The sequence below is a fragment of the Microplitis demolitor genome, chromosome 5 (genome assembly GCF_026212275.2).
Source record: "Microplitis demolitor isolate Queensland-Clemson2020A chromosome 5, iyMicDemo2.1a, whole genome shotgun sequence".
Classification (NCBI taxonomy): Eukaryota; Metazoa; Arthropoda; class Insecta; order Hymenoptera; family Braconidae; genus Microplitis; species Microplitis demolitor.
In genome coordinates, this window is record NC_068549.1 from 22,818,248 (window position 1) to 22,846,238 (window position 27,991).

The 27,991-nt window shown below is 27.5% G+C and overlaps 1 protein-coding gene across 7 annotated transcripts; it reads right to left on the reverse strand.

Annotated features, from left to right (window-relative positions):
- LOC103570796 (sex determination protein fruitless) lies at positions 1-27,850 on the reverse strand. Of its 7 annotated transcripts, XM_008548664.2 has the most exons (6): positions 27,687-27,850; positions 27,338-27,604; positions 26,217-26,782; positions 23,784-23,963; positions 20,936-21,059; positions 14,076-19,232 (listed from the first exon to the last, which is right to left on the reverse strand). In XM_008548664.2, exons 3-6 carry the CDS (start codon positions 26,757-26,759, stop codon positions 18,922-18,924), a joined length of 1,158 nt encoding a protein of 385 aa, XP_008546886.1. In that variant the 5' UTR covers positions 26,760-26,782; positions 27,338-27,604; positions 27,687-27,850; the 3' UTR covers positions 14,076-18,921. The 7 variants fall into 7 exon arrangements, with proteins under 7 accessions (XP_008546889.1, XP_008546890.1, XP_008546888.1 ...); XM_008548667.3 differs by lacking the exons at positions 14,076-19,232; positions 27,338-27,604 and adding an exon at positions 1-282 and having other exon boundaries at positions 27,687-27,849; XM_008548668.3 differs by lacking the exons at positions 14,076-19,232; positions 27,338-27,604 and adding an exon at positions 482-1,902 and having other exon boundaries at positions 27,687-27,847.
- Positions 27,851-27,991: the final 141 nt, after the last annotated feature.

The window sequence follows — 27,991 nt, forward strand, 5'->3', positions numbered from 1 at the left end:
TTCACCGGCGGTTCCCGAGCTGCGGCATCCTCTACAAGGCGCCTTTGGCGAAGAGCAACTCCCGGTGTTTGGTGCGCACGTGTGACCTGAGTGTGTCGATTCTGCTGTATGTTGCCGGGCAGTATGGGCAGAGAGATCGCTGGGCGGTGTGTATATGGAAGTGGTGCCAGCGATTGGTCACTTGTTTACCACATGCTCGGCACCTCCATAGTGCGGGGCTACCAAGTGACACCGCAAACATCTCGTGATATGAGAGCCCGACTGGGACACTCGGCATTGGACCTGCAAACCCAAAGCCTGAAATTCTCCGAACACGAGCTTCCTACTCGTGGTAACAGAAGTCAGAAGACAACAATTAGGACTAACTGCTTTTCATCTGTCATCATACTTTTTTCATTCAACCCTTGACTTTTTACATTTATTCCATGCAGAAAAAAATTTTTATACACTCACTCAATAACAAAAAATAAAATCACTTAAATCCCGGTGAAAATAAAATAAAATTATATATTTATAATATAACATTTTTGGTTTTAATTATAAACAAATAATAATTTTTAATTTATATATATAGATATATATAAATATAGTTAAAATTTAAAATGTAATTTAAAGTTCTTCAAGTTGGTTTCTAGCCTGGGTGTGTTCTATTCTCTGATCTTGTTTGAGCTTACGGTTAACGGCTTCTATATATTATTAAATCCACTTGTCTGTGTAAATTACGTACCTGGATGTATGTAAGTATAAATGTATGTACTGTACTACACTTAACAATATTACTTATATTATTGTATACTTTTTCTAGCCGGATTACAAGTGTTTTTTTAAATTTTCCTCTGGAAATTATTTGGATCCACATATTTTTTATTGTAAACTGCAACTATAACTATTATTATATTTATATATATTATATATTACTATTAATAAATAAATATATTACATTCTCAAAGGCATTACAATATTAGAGCCTCTCGTAACCCTTGTTTTTAATTTATTAAGCATATCATTACGCATATATAAAATTAATATATATTTTAATTAACTAGATTAATTATTGCTGAGATAATTAACGCACTTTTAGATATTTCAAAAAATCACAGCAATAATTTTTACAATTCATCGAATATATTTAATATATATAATACATATATACGTATACATATGTATATATACATATACATATATATATATATATATCTTTGGCATCTTGATATAGATGACAATAAGTCTTAATAAATATGAGATTTGACACGGAAGCTCGATGAGATGTTTAACATAAAAATAAAATTATTTTTAACGACTTGGCTTTTTCTTTAATTTTTATGAAATTTATGAATTTTGAAGGCACTAGGCGTCGCCAAATATTAAAATTTTTTATAAATATTTCTTTGGCATGTTGAGCTTCCAGATATGTATTGAATAATATTTCGTATTTAAAAGAAAAAAAATAAAGAAAAAAAAAAACCAGCCGTCGAAAATATAAAATTACAATAAAATATTTACAACATATGATTTTGACATAAATATTAATAAAATAATTAATAGAGTTGATATTAATGCGTAATGTCTGTTGATAAAATAAGTAAAATATATAAATATATACATTTTATAATATTTGTTAAAAAAAAAAAAAGTGTCCTGTTGGCTAGATCACGCCGTAATAAGGACGATACAATCCCGTGCGCTATTGCACGTGGGCGTGCTTAGTGCGTGTGTGCGTGAGAAGTGTATCACTGCGTGTATAAACAGCAGGACACAGTGGACAAGCGTATTTGCCTGGGAAATGCACGTAATAATGATTCCGCACATTTGTTACGACCTTACCGCACAACGAGCAACGCCTCCTCTCGTCCGTGTTATTCTGTCGTTCAAATATCTGAGAAATCCGCCAATTTTTGAGCTCTGCAACAACAGAAACCACAGTCAGCATGGCAGTCTGCTCCTTATTCGATTCTTCGTTTTTTTTTATTTTTTATTTTATTAATTAATCTGTTTTTTTTTTTTAAGGGATAACGGTTCGACTGCGCACGATCGATCGTGGATCTCTCGATGCATCGTTCAAATATTTTATTTAATTAATAATTAATTTAATATTATTTATTAATTAAATCATTCATACTTTCAATCGAGCTTCCAATTCACTTTTTTCTATTTCAAATCCATTTTCTCCCGCTCTCACTAATTTTTTTTTTTTATTTTCTCTCTCTTTGTCTCTGTCATTTTAAAACAACCAAACAAACAAACAAATAAATCATATTTTATTCTACTGTACGTTTAAAAAATTTAAAAAAAGTAAATTTAATAAATTAATTATCAGGGAAGGAGGAAAAAAGTGGAGGAAGTGAAATAAGCTGCCCACTTGTTGCGCGCGATTATCTCTATTTATTGATAGTATATTGTGTGGCAAGGGATAAAACAGGAAAATTTTAAATTAGTGTTTTATCCTGTGTCGTACAATATATTTTTTAAAGATATATCTGCATTGAAATTTGTAATTTAAATGTCTGGAGTCTGTTGGCGCGATTAATAAAAATTAAATGACATTTGATAGAAATATATGAATTCAAAGTTACGGTACTAAAAATTTCAAAGTTAAAAAAATTTAAATAAAATTAAAAACGAATTTTTTACTAAAAGTGTCTGATATATTTTTTCTCTAATCTGCGCGAAAATTCAAATTTTTGTCCTGTTTTAATAGAAAAGAAATAAAATATGCGCATGCGCACTTGTTTCAAATGCATGACAATTTTTTTTCAAAATTTTCCGCCAGAAAATGAACTTCGGGTGTTTCCGGTTTTTTCTTGCGCATTTAAGAGATAGTCAGTAGTGGGGGAGACTCCGGGTTCATTCTCTCTCGGACACTTGGAGATGTCGTGAAAGAAAAATTATGCGAAAAATATATTACAGTAGGCCGGAAAGACGTTTTCTACTGACGAACAGACATTGAAATTAAAATTTTTAATGCAGATAACAAAAAATAATAAAACAAAGATGAGCTGGAAAAAATATAAAAAAATAAATACGAATCTATTAACACACAATTTATGTTTAATCAAAAATTAGTAAGAAATACATTAAATGCACATGTAATTAAATCCTTTGTAATTGTTTTGTGTTTTTTTTTTTTTAAATATATTTATATTCATTCATATTATCTACACTAAAATTAATGATAATAACATAAAACCTTGTTTATTATTATTTTATTTTTTCATGTTAGAGTATAATAACAATAAAATTGTAAGAATAACTTTATTTAATAATTAACTATTATATTAATATTATTAATAATATTTATTTTCGTAGTAAAACTAACCGATTTACCTCTTAATCTTTAGTTTCCCTTGAGTGTTATAATTACTCTGTATTTATTGTTATCGTTAATCTCTGCAGTTAATTAACTTTAGCTATTATCGTAATCCGAGGGAGATTAAACAATTTTATTTATCGAGCTGCCGATTCGTTGTCGTACCCTTGTCTTATTTATTTATTTTAATTAATTAATTAATTATATTTATCAATGAAAATTATTAATTTGTGAAAATAATTTGGCAATTTCATCAACGAATCGCCTCGAACGCAGATCAGAAAAACAATCCTCCACAATTTGTTATTAAATATATTTTTTTTGTTTATTGTTTAATAAGTTTGCGTTAAAACTTTAAATGGAGTTATTACCGTTTTTTAATTGTATAAATGTATATATTATTATTTATAAGATTTATTAACTAGTTTATTTTTTATGTATAGTGCCGCAGTTGTTCGGTGACGTTGAAACTGAACAAAATTTTTTGTTCCAACAATTAAAAAAAATACTTTTGTTAATTATCTTTGTTTCAGTTTTGTTGTTATTATAAATGTCATTCAATTTCAACGACACCTGTCCCGTAAGTAACTGTACTTTAAATATATATTACTTTGTTTATGCTTTGTTTGGGACTAAGATAATTTTAAGTTTTTTTTTTTTTAAATATTGACAGATATTGCTTTGAAAACAGTTTTAAGTTGAGGTAAATAATAAATGGAAGTAATTAAATAAATATTATTTTAGAGAAGGTTACAAATATTTCATTTTGTTTCAGATTGTACTGAAAATTTTTGAACCCGAACAAAGCCAATAGAAACCGAGTGAACCCGATGGAAACCGAGCGAAGCCGATAGGACCCGAACAAAACAATCAAACCTAACCTACTATGAATTTTAATTAAAAAATTTATAGTAAAAGCGACTAATAATTGAAATTAAATATTCTAGTCAAATTATATATAAGTATTTATTCAAAAATGGAAACTATTTTGAAATATTTGTACCAGCTCTGAAATATGTGGAAACTAGGACAGGATTTATTTAAAAGAAAGCAAAAAAAAGTATAAATTAGTAATTATAATAAATCAATCAATATAAATGAGTATAATGACAAAATATATATATCTTATTTTCATTATAACCGATTTAATGCAACAGCATTTTATTGAAATGCATTACCACTAATGCCTTTCACTCTTTCTCTCTTTTCAAAAAGTTTGTATTTCTATACAATTTTATTGGTTACTTTTTAATAAAATCGTATAACATTCCACGTCCCAATCACATCTTCAGTCTGATCGTGTCTATTTTAGAAAAAAATTTCTAATCAATTCACTCGTTAATTTCAAGACTAATTATTCGAAATCGAACACTTATCGCTGGCTACGATTTTTTTTTTTTTTTCTAAACTTCAATTACACCAAAAAAAAAGATATAACAAAATGTATATATATATATGTATATAATAATTGATTGATTTAAATATATTTTTTTAATGAAATATATACACAAATATACATGTATATTGAAGTCTATATACATATATATTGATACTTTGCATATATATATATATTATTATTATTTATTAATTAATTAGATTAATTATTAATAATAGTAAATTTTGTTTTTTTAATTTTTTTTGTTTATTTAGTTAAATAATGTACAAAGAGATTTGAATTAACGCGGGAAAATCGCAATTGTCACTCAACAGATCGACGGGCACTCGATACGTGAAAAAAATTTAAAAACGTATCTACACATAGTTTTTAAACTTAAAATCTTAAGCCCTAGGTAACATTTATTTATTTTTTTCTTTTTTTTTTTTTTTTCAGTAAAATTACACACGTGCACAGCCATCGGTTATCATTTAACATACAATCGTTTTAAATCCTCATCACAAATTATTTATTTAAATAATAAAAATGAAATTTTAAAAATAAATAAACAATTGTTGATATTTTTAAAATTACTGTGCTATCACCTATTACACAAGTAAATTTTTCCCTGTCGAATTAAAATTTTGAATTACATATATCACATTAGGCTAAAATTTTGAGCTTTAAAATGTCAATTTATAAATTTATTAATTTTATAAAATAAATTACGTCTAATTAGATATCGATAAGGGAAAAATATACCAGATCTATTGAATGACAATATTCCCTATCGCAATATTGCACGATTTTTAGTTGTTTTTTTCTTGATTTATTAATTAATTAATTAGTTTAGATTAGATTAGATTAAATTTAATTTAAATTTATCTCAATTTCAATAAGGTGTTAGCACCAATCTATTTTATCACAATGTTCCACTCCACACCACGCGGTTGTAAATATATATAAATAATGTTGTTGCGGTTGAAGTGCAAAGTTAATAGTGGTCTTATTAGCATTATTTATAAAAAATAATAAATCAAAATATTAATAATATTATTTTTTTAGATTTTATTCATTTTTATTTTTAGTATTAATAAGTAAGGTAAAGATATTATAAGTAGTAATAATAATAATTAGTTAATAAAAATTTAATGTAACAGCCTGGCAGCCTGCTTATTAATTAATCTGACGGTTCTGTATTTATTGCGGTAATCAATGTTTGGTTTTTGGTGCAGGCCGTATATATTTCTTTGTTTACACGTACCGAGTCTTCTTCTGGTTAATTTTATATATTTATTGTTTCAATTCATGGATTTTTTTTAAATAAATAAATTATAAGAGCGCTTTGTTTTCGGTGGAAATGAAATTGTTTTCTTTTTTTGGCTAATGAATAATAAGCTCGAGCTGTCTCTTTACTCGGAAATAACTCGCGGTTGAGTTAATTTCACTCATATATTCAAATGTGTATGCATATGTATAGGAGATATAATATCTGGTATATATATTAATATATAACCACCTACGGGTATTGCAATTCCACTTTGCATCATGGTTTTAATTATTTTACTCTTTATGACAGCTTATGCTTTTAAATTTTCATAATTTCTGTGGAGAAAAATTTCGAAAAAATTTAAATTTTACGCGCGGTTATTTAAAATATTAATTGCGGTCATTTACAAGTAATTTTTTTATTACAAATTATATAAATAATTAAAATTTTGGTCATTTTATTTTAGACTAGTAAAAAAATTTAAAAAAAAATCAGAGCGGACTATTTTTGTTAACGCCAATAGCGAAAATTTCAAAACTTTTTTGCCGTAATTTGATAATTGACGCGGGCTCATTCAAAAAAATTATCCGCGGTCTTTTTTATAAAAAATTTGATAAAAGAAAATTAAAAAATCATTAATAAAATTTTGAAAAAAAATAAAAATGCTGTTTTTTTTTCTAATCAGCAGTAGCTGGAAAAAATCCTATAAAATTTTTTTACCACCGATTCCGAGTCACAGAGCTGAGTATAAAAAAAAAAATTTCATCGCTTCGTATAAAAAAAAAGTATCGTTTGAAAAGTACAGATAATTAAAATAAAAAAATATAATATTTAAATATTTGAATAAAAAATTAACCAGAAAAAGATAGACAAGTGTCTTTAAATATAATTAATTAAAAAAAACACTAAAATAATAATAATATAAAATAATGATAACTCGGACGTTTTTAAATAAATAACACAAAGCACACGGCTCACATATTTGCTCACAAGTATTCATATATATGAATATTAAATAACATTGTGTATAATATAAAATCATAAAACGGTAAAACAAACAAAATATAATAAATTATCCAATATATTATTTTTTTAATATCTATTAATCTGCATAATATATTAATATTCTGGATATATATAACTTTTTTTTTATATATATATATATATATTATTATTAATATTAAATAATAATTGTATTGTATGTAAATTTAAATCTATAACCATGCAAAGTGCCCCCATGTGTGATAATTATGTTTTAAAATCTTGTTAATTAACTTAACCATCCCGATATTAAGAAAAAAAAAGAAAATAATAAAATAAAAGAGAGATAGACGGTAATATCATATGATCACAATTATTTAAGCGGTTTGGCTCTTTGAATAGTTTATTACTTTGACTCTTTATTTCTCTATTAGATTTTTCATTTAAAAATTAACCTCCGTGTCTACTATTGCATCATTTGTTACTATTCCCTTTCATTTATTTAAATTAAAATAACTAACATCAATTATCTTTGTTATGTTTGTTATAAATAATATATATATATATATTAAAATATATTATTTTATTAAATAAAAATTAAATAAATCTGTAGTCGCTATTGCCGCGAAAAGTTAATAATTATAATAAAAATTTTAAAAATTTAATTGGCAAACAAAATGGACTATCCTCAACCATTATAACGCGCAATGTAATTATTTTAAATAATTACACCAACAATACCTATTATTTATTTTAATAAACTCATCTATTTCAAATTATTAATATTTTAATTAATCTTCGTAACTTTAAACAATTAATTTATTATTTTATTAGGAAATTAGGGGAAAATAAGAAGGAAATCAAAATGGCTTCCGGTATTCAAAATGGCCGACTCAGTGTTGCCAACTATTACTACTCTTATGTTTATACAGAAGTTGGTTTGTTGACTATCGTAGAGATGGCGACACTTAAAAACGTCGGCGGTAAATTCAAAAATAATAAATTACAGTTACAAAGATCAAAGAAAAATATTGAAATAAAAGTATGAGTTTTATTTATTTAAATAAATAATTGGTAATGTGATAAAATAAAAATTGCGTAATTTATATTGTATCATAAACTATCTATAACCAATCATTATATGACAGTTAGATTATTAATATATAAAATATAAAATATGATACTATAAATCATAATTTTTTTTTTGTTTTTTCTTTTTTCTTTTTCGTACAATAAAAATCTTATATTCTTCCGTCTATGCTTAAGTCCCAATCTAATCGTGGAATGTAATAACTTTCCACAAATTTGCTGCATTACTCACAGTTGATTTTATATTTATAGACTTCTAGATGTCAACAACATATATTTTAAATATTTAAAACATTCATATTATAGATGTAAATAAAGATATATAATTTTAAAAAATAATATTCGTTGTTAAATAAACGTTAATTTTCGTACGGTATGTCAGTTTTAAATATATATATAAAATTAAATTCAATTTAAATTAAAATTAATATTAATAATAAAACAGACAATTAAACAGCAACTACAACCCCCGGGTTATATAAATTACAATCTAATATGATGTCAAACTTTAAAACTTTCAACAACAATAAAGATTTACCCCGCGTTTATCATCTTTATAATCAATAATAATAATAATAATTATAATAATAACATTAATCAATAAATTTTTTCATAATTAATTAAAAAAAGTTAATAATGAAGAAGAAAAAAAAAATAAAGAAAATGGCTGCCAGTCGCCGACGCCGCTCAGCAGCAACTACGGAAAATTGGCACCACATTTTGCTCCCATTTTTTTTATCAAATTAGTGTGTCAATTATTAATTTATATTTTATCTAATTAAATAATTATTATTATTCTCAAAAATGTTCAACAATTTAAAATCATTGTTGAACGATTTTCAAAAATTTTTTTTTAAAATTCCGCGTGGGATTACGAGGCCCTCATTATCCAACGATCAACGTAGCTAATGTCAATTAAAAAAAAAATTGATTATTAAATAGTTCTAACACAGACAAATAAAGCTGTACCCATCGAAATCCGATAAAATTAACAATATATATCACAGTAAAAAAGGATTCGTAAAAATTTACCTATATATGTTCAAAACGAAAAGTTAACACTTACTGATGTCTTTTTAACATACGTTATATGTTAATAGTAAAAATTTTCCAATAATTACTCTGAGTGTTTTTAACATATACTGTGTGTTAATTAAAAATTGACATTTAAAAAGTGTTACTTTTGAAAAAAATAACATTTCCATGTTAAAAAATCAATGAATTAAAGCTGGTGGTTTTACACTTCGACGAATCCTTTTTTACTGTGTGTTATATATTATTTATATATAGTTTTTAAAAAATGAATTTATTAGACGCCTGGGTATCCTCTTCTTAACATGTTCGATGTAATCGCGTTGATCTCCATCAAACTCGAATAATCATTAATTTATATATTAATTATAACAATTAAAATTTATAGTAAAAAGTCACTGTGCACCCTCATACATCACGTTATTTTTTTTTTTTTTTTTTTTTTTTTTTTCAAATTTAAATATTAATTAATAATAATAAATAGTGACATTATCACCTTGTTTATATATTAATATTTATATAAATCATTATAAGCGTAAGACCTACAAGATTTGGTGTTCAGAGAAGAAATGATTGAACAGTAAAAATGAAGCCGGCCATCCAGGCGTGAATAGATTCGGATTTATATTACTATTATTATTGTTATTATTAATATTATTATTATTAATTATAGAATTATTTAGATTATTATTATTAATGCTATTATTATGGATATTATTTAAAAATTCGGTATCACGAATGAGGGCCGGCACGCGCCACGTCTGCGGTGGTGGTTGTTGTTGTTGTTGTTGGGCATCCACGTTGCGTGGGCGTACGTACGCACCGCGCACCCACGCAAGCTCGTCTTATGACAAGGTGTTCATGGTGTCATTGTTTGACGCGGACAGAGCCAGTGAGCTGGCGACGAAATCATTAAGGTCTATTTTCCTTGACTCGGGGTGTTTAAATTTAAAGTGAGTTCGCAGATTGTCACTACGTGTGTACGTGGCACGACAGAGAGGACACTCAAACCTGCCGGGGAAGTGGACGTGGTAGTGGTTCCTGATGTGCGTCACGACCTTGCCGCACAGCTTGCACCTGTGTAGGTTGCAGCCGCCTGGCACCCGGTCAAAGGTCAGCCGCATGTGCCAGGCTTTTGAACCTGCAACATCAACACAAGACAAGTCACTAAACTGATGATTCCCGAATCCTAATTTTTTTTTTAGTTTTTTTTTTTTTTTTTTTTTTTTTTTTTTGTTATTAATTATTATTATTATTAATTTTTTTTTCATGGGAGGCCCGATTTTTTTGGCGGCTATTTAAAAAGAAAAAAATAAAAAAAAAGTAATGAAAAATTTTTTAGTTTTGAAAACCACCACTAGGTGGCGCATAATTGATTTTTTTTTTCACAAGTAGAAATTCATTAATTTAATTTTTTTTTTTAAGAAGTTAAAACTTAACTCAATTTTTTTTTCTCACAAGTAGAAACTTATTAATTTAATTTATAAAAAAAAAAAAAAATATTTAAATTTAATTTCGGGTCTCCCACACGTCCTTCCACTACCGATCTCAATTAAATAACGCGAAAATATATACATTTATATATTTATATATATATATTTAACCGCATTCCTTACACCGGTCTGTGTGTGTGAGTGTGTGTGTGTTTGTGTGCAAAATATTGTACAGCAGCTGCGTCGTGCGAAAAAAAGCTATGAATCACGTTATCCCTTTTTTAATTTATTACTCAATTATAAATTATAAATTAATATCAAATGTTATTATTATACATTATTAATATTAATGTTGTTATCGGATAATACTCAACACACAATTTGAACGGCACGATGCCAACTTGTCAGCACATATATTAATTAACTAAATTATTATAATTATTAATCAACCTGACAAAGTGGCATTCGTTCATTACACTTATATATTTACAATTTTTATTTTCATTAATTAATAAGTCGTTAGGTTCGATGATTAATGGAGCCAAATAAGTGTCTGTGTGGTAACGGGTGAGCAAAAGAGGCTTAATTATGTTAAATAAATAAAAATCTTATATTAGTGCAATTAATTGCTTAAATTTTGTTAACAATAAATTAATTAACACTAATAAACTCCCATGAAAAAAATTTATCAAAAAATATATTAAAAATACATAAAAAAAATATATGAAAAATATATGAAAAGTATACCTCAGAATATATAAAATAATTACATTTATAAAGACATAAAAAATATAATTTTTATATATTTGAAATATATTGTTAATATATTTTTTTAAAATACTATCATATCTATTTCTTATATATTTTTTAAATATTCTAACATATATTTTGTTTATAAATTTTTTTAATGAGGAAAAGTTAGTAATTGTTAGAGTAGCCGATTAGCAAATTAGCAAAAATAAAAGCATTAATTAAAATAAAAATAATAAATAATAAATAAGGAAAAATGATAAGGATAATGATTAAATGACAATATTATTCGAAATATATTTATATAGCTCCTTAATAATTTACATAATTAATATTATTTTTTCCTTGAAAATTTAAAGCCAATCATCCGTCATCTCAATCACTCATACCCTTAATTATAAATAGTATTTTTATTTTGACACAAATATTCAAGTACAAAAATATTACAATACTTTGTCGCTTAATATTAATCATTTCGTTTATTTAAATAAATTAATCAACACGCTTCGAATTAATTAATCAAGTCAAATTGATAATAAATGTCAATGCAATCTAATTAATTTAAATAATAATTTTTTTTCATAACTGATGATAATTATCTCTCTCTCTCTCTCTATTGATAACAGAATTTGCAGATTAACATTGCGGGAATTATTGAGGTCTGAAGATGATCACGTTAATGATAGTGATCGTGATGTATTGATGATGCAGATCAATGCAGTCAAGAGGAATATTCAGGACAGAACAAGAAGGGATTGGATGCTGATTGATTCAAGTGGCATCTTCACGCACCCGTTATAATCTCAACAAGACTTTGGCTTTGACACACGATTATTTATAACAAATATATAAATATATATTTTATAAATGCCCCTTAAATTTTAATAAAAATATCAAACACGATCGCATTTCAATCAAAGCTAAAGTGATAGAATTGAACGTAAAAGTTGCTAAAGGTACTTAAATATATAAAAGTACTGCTAGAAGATATATCATGATATTTGCCGATGAAAGAAGTGGAATAAAAGGAACGAGTGGAAGCGATATCCGAGTAAATATATACTTGATAAAGAGTGGATATAACATAAAAAAACTGAAAATGAAAAAATAAATAACCAGTGGGTAAAAGGAACGAGAAGCTCGTGAAGCGGTACAACAAAACCCGTTTTTAGAATCAAGGGTGAATTGAACAAGTTAACCAGCAACTTATGCTTCTTCTTCGTACCATGAGAAGAAGAAAAAAGAAGAAGAAGAAGAAGAAGTGGGCTAGGATCTTGAGAGCTCGGTTACGAGCTTGGAGCTTGTTCTTGTAGCTGAGTTGAATGAGAATCGACCTCGATACACTCCAAGTGTCAGGAATCCGGGTTGCCGTGACGATAGGAAACCCCTTATGACCTTACTTTAATTTCTGTCTGTCCGGCAATCGACCGTGTAACTGATGCTTGAAACAAACGCTCCAAAGGTTTTTTAATAGACCTAAGCCATCTTTGTGTTATACAAAGACCGAAAGCTTTTTCTTAAACTTTTTATCCGATAGCTTGAGCTAAAAATATTTATTTTTCAGTGTAAAGTTTGCGGGAGTAAGAGATAAATGAATAATATGCTGACCGATTTATTACAATAGCGGCAGCTGCGGAAGCCAGTGGTGTTAGTAGAGTAGCTAACGAGCCATCTTTGTATTATGTAATGGTAATGGTAATAGTAATGCTACATCTACAGCTACAAATACACTCAACTGGTACGAATAACAGACAACAAGAACCCAGAACCCAGAGCCTAGAACTCAGAGCGACATGAGCATCCCTTGTATCATAGAGATCCAGCCACAAGGGTGGCAGCTGAAGACCAGCCTGACCTTGTGCAAGTCTACTCTTTTTTCATCAGTTTATAGCTTACAGCTAACACTCAGTGGCACATCTACTCTTTGCCACTCGCTCTCAGCTGAAGAATAAAGGGAGTAGAGTGAGAGTAAGAGTGAGAGGGGAATCGCCTCGAATAATCGAGGGTTCTGTCAGAGTAACAGAGGGTCCCTGGCAATGTGCTCTGCTTCTACTTTAGGGGGAGTTGTATGAAGAAAAAAAGTTAAATAAAATAAAATAAAATGAGGGGTTAACTTGGAGGGTTAGTTTCCTTCCCCTAGGCAATGTTAGATGCATTTGCACTCATCATTGATCCATTCGTTCATTTTATATTTCATTTATATTTCACGTATTGATCGCTGAGGACAAAGAATTTTTTTTTTAATTATTCAAACCCTGCGAATTATTATTTTAAAATTTTTTACTCTCAACTCTCGCACTTGGGTAATTAGTTCAAAGCGTGTTAATTATATGTATGGCCTTTATCACGAAAATATATAACGCAGTTTATTTTAGTTAAATCTTACGCTTATTTGTTAATTGATCCTTGGAAATTATTTAATAATAAATATATGTTTTTATGATTAATTTCAAAGGGTCACTTTTTTGTAAAAATATATTTGCCGATTACATAAAATATTAAGTACATGCACAAATATAATGTTAATATTTAAAGTAATAGTAATGTTTTAAAACGGGTAAAAATCGCAGCCCAAATTAACGCATTTAATTATTTTAATTTATAATAATAATGGTACACTGAAAAAAATATTTATTTGAGCCAAAGATATCGTATATTTGGATATGGCTAAATATATATTTATTTGGGGTAAAGAAATGATCGAATTTTTGCAAATAAATGAGTGTAGCAGACATCAGACAAATTTAAAATTATAAATAAATATAGTAAATAATTTAAAAAAAATATTTTTAAAAAAATGCACTTATTAATTTTTTAATTTTTCAAAAGCGCATTTTTTTTAAATTTTATTTTTATCATTATTTATAATTTAAAATTTTTTTGATGTATGCTACACACGCACTCATGCAAATAAAGGTTAGTTGTCGCAAAATTTTTGATTATTCGTCACAAATAAAATATCTTTATCACAAATATAATTTTTTTCAGTATAATAATGGTGATAAAATAGTATAATAACTAATTGAAAAGGAAAGAGCAAAGCAAAGTAAGATATCTAAAGGAGGAAACAGTTTGCGGAATTTAGTCGCGATGTTGATCCTCTTATCGAGTAGCTCGAGGTAACAGTAACAGTAATAAGGGTAAGATTAAATGTGACTAAGTGGCTTATCTTGCTGTGAGAGAGACGGAAGATTGATTGTCGACTTGACGATACTATACCGAGTATTGTATATACATTTATATGTATGAAATATGAATTTATATGTACACTGTACTTGAGACGCTAGATAACGACCGGCTCTAATTATAACTTAAAATTAATTTTAAAACGGCCTTATCAATTTGAATAAATATTTAAATGACCTTTGGGCTACGAAAGTAATAGTTTTTTTTTTACCACACAACACTTTACTATTACTTGTTTTATTTACTTATGGTGGCTTCTGTATTACCATGCAAATATAATTTTATTTATTTTTAGTTATAGTAATAAATTATATTAGTAACAAACGTTATCTTAAATTTAGAGAAATATTTTATTTTAGATTATCGCGATAAAACTACAGGTCACTAGCATACGTGTTAGTAAGCTAGTTATTATTATTATTAATATTATTATTAGTAAAATAGTACATTTTGAAAAGTATTGAGCAAACTTTGTTTTTTATTTTTTTAGTTTAAATTGCTTGCGTCAGAAAGATTACGATTGACATAAATTGCTCGAGTAAAAATATTTGTTTTTTTTTTTTTACTTCATTTCTTTTGTTGATTGTTAATTTTTTTTTTAAGGCAACACGAGCTATAACGGAAGAAGAACTGCAGCAATGGCACGTGATATATCAGGCAAATTTATTTCATAAAAAATAATTCTTGCTTTTAAAATTTTAAACTGAATTTCAAATAATTGCGCGCGATTTTTTTATTTTAAAATAAAAAATATAAATCCTCTTTTGGAAAATTTTAATTTTGGGTTTAATTGGAACTAGTAAATTTTAAAATGAGGTTTTATTTTGAATTTACAGAAGACAAAATTTTTCCTGTGAATTTAAAAATTTGAAAAATGATTTACGCATTTTCAAAAATTCAGCGAAAAATTTTAAAAAGTAGAATTATTTTTTGTTTTAAAATACAATTTAATTTTTTTTATTGCGAAGGAAAATATTCAGTTTCTTATAATTGACCTGATATATATATTTATATATACCTGGATAAAAATATTTTGTCAAAAAAGGGCCAAGATGGATAAACTTAACTGAAATCATAAAATTTTATAGGAAAAATCCGAAAGTTGGCCGAAAAAACGGCGAAATTTAATTATTCTTAATAAACAGACCGGACATTGACCAAGAAATTAATTTGGCCATAGGGCCATAGGGCTAGTTATCGACCTAGATAATTTTCGACTTTGTATTCACCACCTGGGCCATTTTTTGGCTTAAAATTTTAGACGGATATAAATATACATATGAAAAGAGATAAAAAATTCTGCATGAAAGATAGGACTGAAAAATGTTTAAAATAATATGAAGTACATGAAATTTGGACTACGACGACGACAACGACAACAACGACGAGGTAGTTGTACAAGAGGATTATAAATTCACTTGAATTCAAGGCGACTAGACACGGTTTAAACATGAGACAGTAGAGAGTTAAGTTGTACGGAACAGAACAAGTTGAGATGAGACAAGCTTTTATATAACATTACATTAAATACCGTTCGTATTTCATATATTTATATAGTAAAAGTAATGGTAATTATAATATTAATAATAATAATATGTATAAATATATTCTAAATATATAAAATTTAAATGTTAGCTAATTTGTACGTTTTGCGCATTTTATAACTTAAAACTTTCCTTGATATTCAGGTTTTTTTTTTACTATTTAATTACATAAAACTATTTTTGAACACGGATGATTATTGACATTGACTTATAAAAAGGCACCAGAATGAGACCTCAAAGAATAATCTGGAATTACGTTAGAGCCTGTGGCCTTCGGGGACTAGTTTCTCATGACTATTTCGAGTCTCTGACTCGGGGATCCTTACTCAGTCTTTCTATATTTTTTTTTTCTTTTATTAGTTTTTTAAAATTTTTTTTTTTCAGAATTCAAAATTCTATTTTTTATTTCTTTTACTTAAAAACAATGGGACCTAATTATTTTAAAAATAAATATCCCGACTTAAGTTAGTGGTGATTTGTTACAATCAATGGGATATTTAAAAAAAAAATATTTAGGTCAATAACCTACGTCATTAATCACAACCTATGGCGTAAAATCGCGATATTAAAATTTAAATATTCAATATTATTAAAATATAATTATATATAATACTGTATTTAAAAAATATTTAAAATATATATATATATGTATTTATGGTTTAATATAAATCTATATGTATGTATGTATATAATATTATATGCCGCTTTCTCTGCACCGAAAGATATATCTTCCTTTTATTTATTTATTTCTTTAAAAGTCTTTATATTTATAAATTCCCGACTGTACACTAGTAGAACAAATCCATTACAAAGATGCTCGTCAAGTGAATGGAGAGAAACTCGCGATAAAAATGCGCGGTCACGGCGATGGCGATTCTACACTAGCTCTCACTAGAGAATATAGCCTCAAGTTAAAAATAAAAAAGACATTTTGCGCGAAAATACTCATTATAAATTCATACAGCTCTCAACTTTTTTATTTACTTTTATTTATTACTTCCCTAAGTTATCGGATTTTTTAATGGAATCTATTATTCAATTAAACGGTTACTAAATATTCTCATAGAAATTACTGTTATTTATTTTTGCGCACCTAGGAATTTATATTTAAATATTGTTACCAGGGGAATGCTTAAAATTTTATTCATTTATAATTATCGGTGGGTTTTTACCTACGGAAACGCGGTACCAACTAAAATACGCAAAAAATTTACGCACTTTTTTTAAAATTACTTTCGGATAATTTCAAAATAGAGATTTTTTAATAAATATTATTTTAATTTTTAGTAACTTGATTTGAATTTCAGGAAATTTCAAGAAAAACTTAAATGATTACGCGTTGGATGTTTTTTGAACGGAAATGCGTTTAAAATTTAAATACGCAATATAATTAACGAAATTGTTCAAAAAAGTATTTCAAAATAGAGGTTATATTAAAAAAATCTTTGAGTTATTATGACTAAAATTCCTTATTTAATTAAAATTTCAGGAAATTTTCTAAAAAATCTTAAGAAAAACTTGAATAATTACACGTTGGATGTTTTTTGTACGGAAATGCATTGAAAGTACAATTACTCAAATAAATTGACGTATATATATATATATATATACACATTTTGCATGAAGTGACCGCTTCTCAATTTTTTTCAATCAATATTTTTAACCAGGGAAGTTATGGTGTTTTGAAATAGAGATTATATTTAAAAAAATCATTTAAAATTTTCGGAATTTCTACAAAAAAATATCCGTAAAAAAATTTCAAAAAATATGTTTCAGATGATTGATTATACACAAATACGATAAAAATTAAAATGCGCAATAGATCGGCGCAGTTTTCAAAAAATTAATATCCGAAAACCGTAAAATAAAACCGCACTAAATATCAAAATTCCCGTTAACGGAAAAAAACAAAACTAAACTGCAAGATTTTCCAGTAGAAAAAAAAAAGTTTACGACTCAAGTGTAGCTTTGATATTTCTAAAAGATCCGCGATTATTACAAAAAATAATAAAGCATTTTAACGGCACAAACGTCTAGATAAAAAAATATAATATTTCTCTAAGATGTAATAAAACATTGAATTTTTTTGCACACTCGTCAGCTCATCCAGATTTAATGTCAATGCGAATACGAATGCGTACTTCAATAGTATTATAGTACGTGTAGTAAAGTACAAGTGCAAGTACAAGAACGAGCTGAAGAATAAGAAATACAGGATATTGTAAAGACGAAAGCTTCAATAGAAGCTTGTCGCATTTTACTACATCTGTATTCCGGCAAAAAAAAATACATATATATCTACAAACCCAAGATAAGTTTTCATCCTCCACTCAATGGAAATGTACTTAGGTTTTTTATTTTACTTTTTCGTCATACTCAACATCAACACGATTATTAAATTGTGAAATTTAATACCGCTGAATATTTTTTTTTACTTTATTTACTCTATTTCACTTCAATGCGGAATTACGTTTCGCAAACAGAGAAAGAGCTTTATATTATATATTATATACGTACATACGTATATATATATATATTTATTTATTTATTTACTATAAATGTATTACATTCTAAATGGTAATATGCAATTTAAATTGCTGTGAAAAATATTAAATATTTTTAAAAAAATGTTAAATACGTAATTATAAATTGTAAATAAAACACGCACGCTTTTATAATTTATCATTAAATGGCACTAAATAATTATAATAATAATAGTAGTAATAGTAAATAATTATCAAGTAAAGAGGTAGTCACGATAACGATCAGACTGCCATTAATTATTAAAATACACGAATATTTCCTGAGTCGGAGAGTTTTCATTTTCGAAAATTTTCTTTTTTTTTTAGCATTGAAGCCTTGCGCTTATAAATAAATGCGGGTAAAAACGTACGGAATGTGTAGTATGATAAATAAATAAATAAATAAATAAATATATAAATAAATTATCGGAGCTAAGTGAGATACGGATCGTCGGCGGCTTTTGCGAGAAAGTGTTTAGCCTCCATACGCATGAAGGGAGAAATCATTGAGCCCTCGCGGATTCCATGTTTAAGTTTAATATGTCTTTTGAGATTGTCGGACCTCGTAAGTGATATCATACAAATTTGGCACTGATATTTGTCGGGAAAATGTGACTTCATGTGTTTTTTAATGTTCGCAACACTCTTACCGCATAATCTACAACTTTCAGTACCGAGCTGCGTCTCTAATTTATTGTGAAGGTCATACTTAATGTCCTTGTCTTTTTTCGTTCCTGTTGGTCCTGGAATTCAATATTCCGGTTTACTATTTTTTATAATATTTTTTAAAAAAAGTACTTTCAAGTTTGTTGCTTGGTAGAGTCTTGCAAAAATCGGCACACTTTTAACACTAAATTCTACGTCATTCTTCTACAATGTCGCAAAGAAATAGAATAGAGAGAGAAAAGTTCGCAGCAAAGAATCAAGAATTCTTCAGATATCGAGTACTTTATATAAATATTTATAAAACTTTTTTTTTTTTTTTTATATCAATTATTTTTGAATAAAACGGTGAAAAATTAACGCACAAATGGATACCTTGCTTTTTTAATTATCAATAATTATTTAATAATCAGTGATCACACATTTCTACAGCACACATTTTCTACGTTGATCGTTTATTAATTTCCAAGTAAAAAATAATACCCCAGCCTGAGATTTGTAAATTTTAAAATGATACTGAAGTCAGCTGACGACTAATCATTTTTGGGTTCTTTTTTTAAACAATAAATTATGAAAAAAAAAAATATTTGAAAAAATTGCACTCATAGTTTCTAAAATTTCCTACATGTGCATTTTTTTACTTTTTTTTTTTTGTAATTTATTTGTTGAAAAAAAAATCTAAAAATTGCTGTGTCTGTTAGATTCAGGATCATATTTCAAATAAATAATAAAACACAAATGTTGCTCAAAAAAATTTGAACTAAAACAATAACGACTTTTAAGGAAAATAAAAATGAGTAAGGAGCATGCAGGAATTGCATAAGCGAATAACATAAAGTTCATGCAAAATAATAAGCCCGTTTTTAAAAAAAATGTAATTTTGAGTCCGTCAACCGATTATTTAAATTAAGGTAATTAATTAATAAATATATAATATAATAATAACAATAAATAAATACATGAAATAAAGATGAGAGAAAACGATCACTCGACAAAGTCAGCCACACACAATCAACCCACGCACCAGCATCAATCACTGCCGTGTACTGTCCATTTGCATGTACATTTCTTCATTATTTTTATTAATATATATGTCTAAATTTATATTTTTATTTTATATTTCATTATTATTGTTGTTATTTATTTTATTTACATATATATATATATAGATATTTTTATGTATATTTATATTTGTGTGTTACGTTTTGAGTTGTTATATTAATATAAATAATAAAAAAAATTTGTTTTTAAATAAAATAGACTAGTGAGACAGGGAGAGAGACACTTGCAACAATTTTTTTTTTTTTACCGCAACATAGCAAATGCACGATACCATCACCACAACCTACATGTTTGTATGTAATTAATATTCGATATTGGCATTTAAATATATAAGTATATATTCATATATTATTGTATTATTTTATATTTAATATTAAATGTAATTTTTTATTTTATTATTTTTAAGGGCATTGAGATTTTATTTTTAAATTTAAAAAAAAAAAATTAATAAATTAATTTTAAAAAAATAAATAAATAAAATACACTCGCACTTTTAAATTTATAAAGGGATGCTCGTCTCGTACAACTACTTATGTCACTTATTAAAAAAAAAAATCATTCCGTAAAATTCATGCATTCCAACAAAATTAACTCGTGTACTTTTGTAATAATCAATAAATTTAATTATATTGTGGGAATTTTTAATTTTAGTATACGAGGATTTAATTTTGTTGGAAGAAAAGTAAAAAAAATAAAATGAAGTTGAGGAAAAAATTCTTACCATCAAGTCCGTCGAGCATTTCTGGGGGATTATGGTGCTCAGAAGTTTCCATACCAGGGACACCATCACTAAGTGCCCCCGCAGTTGGTCCTCCGTCTTCGCCAAGCATTCCGACTGGATGACCCTGAAGACAATTGCATAAATAAATTTATAAATAAAAACACATAAATAACTGACAAGTATGATTGTGATGGTAATTTAAATAATAATAATTATTATTATTAAAATATCAGTGATGGTTTTAAAGACAACAATTTATTGATAAATAATTACATTATTATGGTAATAATTTATAAAATAAATTACACGCATGCGCATGCCCTTAACATTATTATTTTATTTATTTATTTATTTATAGAAAAATATTTTTTATTGTTTTGAAATAACGTGATTATAAATCTACATATGTGGATCCCTTTGGAATTATTTTTGTAATCCGCATTTGCAATTTTATTGATTGTTGTGACGCTTTTAAATTTACATACTGCTGAATAACCAATCAAAATTTTCCTCCTCTGGACTATTTTTTTTTATTTTTATTAAAATTTTTTCCTCAATTAATTTCAACTGTACAATAAAATTTATTAAACCAGTAATTTAATTTTAAAAAAATTTATTTTATTCTTCTAAAAAATGGTCAATTTCCGAGTTAAAATTCGTAATGCGCGGGAAATTTCCGTTCAAATGAGTACTCACAACCCTAACATATTTTAAATATTCTAAAAGTCGTATAAGTTGGACATTTTTTTAAAACAGTTCCCGTAAAAATTTCAAGCTCATTTACAAATAAATAAAAATTTTAAATCAATTACTCATTAATTTATGAAAAGTCATAAAAATATATGAAAACTGTAATCTGAGATAAATTATAAATTACTAAAAAAATTAACAATAAACACTAGCCTCATTTATCACAAAGTTTGAGTAAATAATCACAAGAAAAAAAAAACTTTAGAACTTTTCCCTCCAAACTAAATGTCCGGAAATTAAATGCATACAAAATCACACAACTGTGTAGTCCAAGTTTACCACCAAGTAAACCATAACCATAACAAAACAATAATAATAATAATAATAAACTCATCAAAGGAGTTAAATAGTTAAAATTAAAGAGTTATTTAAAAAAGCGTTTGCTCTAAAAGCGGCAAAGCAAACCCTCAATTCCGGTCTCTTTAAGCTACAAAGTACCAGATGCTGATGTTGATGTTGAACCGCTTCCACTTCTACCTCATCCTCACCCCCATCCGCACCGGGATTTCTACCCCTACCCCTATCTCACCTCGTACTCAATCGCCCTTAGGATCATTATCTTTGGCCACACACAAATTGTGGACTTTACATCTATCATGATGATTAACTATTTCTAATCTAAAGTTTCCATTGCCCGCGGCAAATGACGTACGTATTTCCGGCATAGTGTCACTCCATTTTCTGCAGTACTTACAGTACATTAAATTATTTATCGAGTCGTACTGCAACCACGGATAAATATCAAGCCAAGTTGGTTTGAATTTGCCGAGTTTTCTCGCGGCATTGCCGCCGCTAGCCGGACGCTGAGCATGATTATGAACGCTGGTAGCTTGTAAAGTCGTATTACTACACAAGGTCGATTGTATAACAGATATGCCTGCTCGCGTATTTATATTTTTCCTCGGTCTAACACTTGAATTAACGCAAAACCTTACAGCTGATTTATCTTCATCATTATTATTCATATTTTTAAAATAATTATTACTAGAGTCTAAGCCTGGGTCGGAGTTTAGGGTCAAGCTAGAGCTGCCGGGTTGAGTCACCGAGCTGTAAGAATAAGGACTAAAGCTGACAGTGGCCGTTGCTCGGCTCCGAATCTCGCGGTTTTCACGGTAACAATAATCCGGTGCAATTTCTCCCGTTGATGACAGTGACGTCATATCATATCGATAACCGGCTCCAATAGTTTTCCTATTCTCGCGAGACATTTGATAAGAGACTGACGCGGGAAACTGGTCCTCCATATTTATATTTTCCATCCGAGTTTCATCATCATTATCATTATCATCAATCTTCATATCATCTCTTTGATGCAACCACTCCATATTTTTCTGTCAACAGAGAAGGAAAGGATTCGTGTTTTAATAAAACACATTCGAAATTTCGACTATTTTTTATAGTTAAGCCAATTTACTTTTTTTTTTTTCAATCCCTTCCTTCCCATGTGACTCAAAAATTATTTCTCTACGTCCTATAAATCTATAGGAAATGTGCCGACGAAAATAACGTCGTAATAATAACAATAATAATAATAGTTATAATAATAATAATAATAATAAAAAGTATGTATATGAATTGAATACGAATGACAAAATGATGATAATTATATTCAGGGCCAGCACACAGTCGAAAAAGCAGACGTAACGATAAAAAATAAATTTATGCATGAAGAAGTTTCGCACTCGTACCTCTATATATATTTTGTGTATATATATTCGCGATGTGCAAAAAAAAAAAAGTAAAAAAAATAAGTGGTCGCGGGGTCGGGCGTAGTAGCACAACCTTTTCGAATGCTTACACAATCACGTCATGCGTCGATGACTGACTTTAACATTTATATTATTTTTTTTATTGACGAGTATTTTATTTGCAAACCCAGCGATACGAGTACGGTAGCACTTGGGAGACTTTATTATTAATAATAATAATAATAATAATAATAAAAAATAATAGTTGCTCATGCATTTATATATATGTACATTAATATATATTTATTTGTTAATGGAAAAATAAGCGATTGGAAAACGAAAAGATTGAAAATGTTTGCAAAAGGTTTAGATAAGAGTTAAACCGTGCCTGTAAATTGACGAGTACTTACGGGGAGAGAAATGTTGTCGTGAAAATCAGGCATGTGGTGATCGAGCTCCTGCTTTATAGTCGTTTGCGCCTGAGATGACGGTGATATTGCTCGGCCTCCATCTTCTAAATCACCGCCCAGTGTATTGTTTGACTTTGGGATCACTGTAGGACTTGATTTGTAACTACATTGAGACGATGCCTGCAAATAATAAAGATAACATTTATCGTTAGTTGACGTAATTTTTTTTAAAATATATATATATTCATATTTTACTACTGATATTAATAGAAGTTTACATAAATTTTTTTTTAGCAAAAAATGATAAATTTTCGGAGTTTTTTTTTTAACAATTAAATTTGAAGAAAAAAAAAAACTAAAAATATGCACATGTAGAAAATTAAAAAAACTACAAGTGCAATTTTTTCAAATATTTTTTTTTTTTCAAAATTTATCGTTTTATCAAAAATCAAAAAATTATTAAACGGCTAATTTCAGTATCATGTATTTTTTATATTTAAAAAAAAATATAGTATTTTTTAAAGTATAAAAATGTATTTATATAATAAATAATAATAATAATAATTTTAATTAAAAAGTTAAATAAATAGAGTGGAAATATTTAAAAAATATCAAAGGACAGTTACAGCTGGTTTTAAAAATTTATGATAAAAAAAAATAACTTGGTCCCATTTACAAGGACGTATTAAATTATTATTTGAAAAGCTGAGTAATCAATTGTATACATATATCAGACATACTTTTATAGCTACATAACGCCTCATTTTAGTTAAATTTATAAAATTTTATGTAATTTACATTTTTAAACAAAAAAATATCCCATTTAATATATATATTTAAAGCCCGGAAAAGCTAGACGATGTTGTTGAAGTACATAGACATATATATATAAATAAATATGAATGACTATAATGTAAAATTGTCTGTTGCGGCAATTTTTTCAAGGACACCGAGTATTACAAGTTGATATGTACCGGAATAAAAATAATTATCCTGTATACAAGTGCGGCATTCACAATAAAAAATAATAAAAGAATATGAGACTTGAATTTCGCCGCTCCTGTGCTAAATATCTCCCTGGAGAAAGGGACCGAGGTTTTAAAAATCTAAAGAAAAAAAAGGCTAGAGTTTTTAAAAAATAATCATGAGTCAACGTACAAAGTATCCTAGTTGAGATCTAGGTCAAATAAAATACCTAGGACCTGGAGAAAGTTTTCGGTTCGTAAGGACAATCGTCAAATTCTTGCTATCTAATAAAATATACTTATGTAGTTTTAACCTCCGCCACTTGTTGTCTATTTTATATTTTTTATAAGACTGTACGGAGGCAAACGCTCGCTCACGGCCCTACTAATTAGCGATGAGAAAATAAATTAATGAGAACACAATAATAACGTGGAAAAAATATATTATCTTGTGATGAGACCAATTAAGTAACAGATGCGGTCTAGGGTTTAGAGATTATATATTTAATTATTTTATTGCAATTAATGCTGTCTTATAAGCGCTATCAGGTGTACTAACTACGTCATAATTAATATTTTTTTTTAATTATTATTTAATGTTTAATTTTAATTAATGGGGAAAATATTTAAGATAACACCTGCGTGTTTTAAATCAACTACTACTCAACTTGTAAACAAAAATATCTCTGATTGTTTTTTAAATATTTTTTGTTGGATAAAAAAAACTGCGGTTATTTATAAATTTTTAAATACTTTTTAATTACTAATTAAATAAATGGGTTTTAGTGGTAAAATTTATATTAATTTTTGTTTTTTACTACCGAGTTAACTTTTATTAATCTAATTATTTATGAGTCATAATAAATAGGGAATTATTCTATTACATAATTATAAGTAATCCACGTGTTTAAAGTATTAATGTAATTAACTATTTTTTTTTGGAGCGCGGAATTATAAATATTTTTTTCAGCTTTAAATTAAATGGGCTTTTTATATAATTTACATATTTATAATTATAAATGAATTGAGTAAATAATTTAAAAAATAATATTTAAAAAAAATGCACTTATCAATATTTAAATTTTTTAAATGTGCATTTTTTTTAAATTTTAATTTAGTAATTATTTATAATTTTAAATTTGTCTGATGTCTGCTACATTCGTAATAAAAACTCATGATCCTAATTCGCCAACGTTTAATAACTTTTAGATTTTTTAAAAACTATAAATAATAAAAAAATTGCACTTGTAGTTTATTAAATGTTCTACATGTGCATATTTTTATTTATTTTATTTGTTAAAAATTTAATTGTTGAAAAAAAATAAAAAAATTGTCAACAGTTGACTTCAGAATCATAAAAACTCAAGTAATTAAAAATTTGTGATAATTTTTTGGAGTAGAAATTAAAATAAATTATTTATTTTACTAGATAATAATGATAATAATAAATATAAATAAAAAAAAATACCTGAGAATCGGATAGAAAGCGTTCACTAGGAGGTCCACCGGTCATCGAGACATCGTAATTAGTTCCAGATACTTTTCGTTTTCTTTTTTCAGGATGTGGTTGTAGGTTAGGTGAGTCGGCATGCCTGGCGCTGGTCTGCGTCTGGTCCGGCTCCGGAGATGAGCTTTTGTCGTCATTGTTCTTATTATTTACACTATTATCAGTGAGTCCGCGTATCTGTAACGCCTCTGCCGTTTTTAAGAACATAGGCAGCAGATGCTGACTGACGTTAACTTCTCCCTTGTACATAAAATGCAGGAGCGCCTTCATCTCAGTGTCATTAACATCCTTGAGAAATATTATCGGATGCGGATGAATGTTTTGGAGGAATATGTTTTCAAAATAGGGGCTACATGCCGAAAGTATTGTCTGATGTGCCTTGAAGGTTTCACCAACACACGCTAATGTAACATCACAAAGTGCTTCTCTCGCCAACAGTGAGCTCAACACGTCCGTTAAATTCGCTGGATGATTGTTCCACCGTAGGCAATACTGCTGGTCCATCTTGTCTATCTCCAATCCCGACCCTACAACCAAATCAACTCAACACTTGCTAATAATAAAATAAACACTTTACTTATTTATATAAATATATATACATATATATCTACATATACATACACACATATACATACATATACATATATATATTTATATCTATATATTTAATCATACATATATTTCAGCACCCGCGTTAAACTTCACTGATATTTTTTTTTAAATTTCAAATTCTGACTATTATTATTATTTTCAAAAATAATTTAAACATTCGCGAGGCACAAACGTAAAAAAATAAAAAAAAAAAATATATATATGTTTTTTTAAAGACACAAATGATCCAGCTGTAGAGTATTTAGTTAGACTATCACACGACACCTAGACCAACACAACGTTCTCTACGCTTCTGCAAATGTGCCACATTGCAGTATAACTGTAAAATCCTTCAGGGTTCACGAGACACTACTATTCTATTTAAAAACATCTATTCGCATAACCTACGTCATATATTAACAAAAAAAAAATAACGTATTTTTAAATTTAAATCTAATAAATAATAAATTAATTATGGATAAAATGTGTACCTGCAGTTGCTGGATTTAAAATAATAATAATTATAAAAAATTTTAAAAAACCAGATAATGTTTTCTAAAATGTCAATATTCGCGATTGCGATGCTTAAGCGCCATTGTGAAGAAGAACACGAGACACAATTACGGCACACTGAAATACTGGACCGAGTTTTTATTTTTTTTTTCTTTTCTTTTATTTTTATTTATTTTGTTGGTCGGTTTATTTTAGGTAATTTTATTTATCTATGATTCCCGATGACGGTAACAAGGAACTGAAAACTGTAATTAATTTTAAATGAGAGGTAAGATGGGCGGTTTTATGAAAAAAATAATTTTTTTGTCATGGACGTAGACTACTCACCTTTTGCAAACTTTTTGCCATTACAACAACGCCACACGACCCTTAAACGTCCACTGCTGCCATATTACCAATACAATAATAATATTACACTGCCACACAGTGCCTACGGCCTTATTTTTAAAATACTTTTGACCTTCGCGCATCTGCCGTGGCAGCGTGAGCTACTGATGGCGGTAATGATCAACTACTGGGTTACTTTAACTATACCATTTTGTACAGTTTCGTTAAAGAATTGTATATCTATATACCGTCTCTCAGGAAAATACATTTCGTGGTGTAGGTTTTCTGTGGTGGCCCTACTTAAC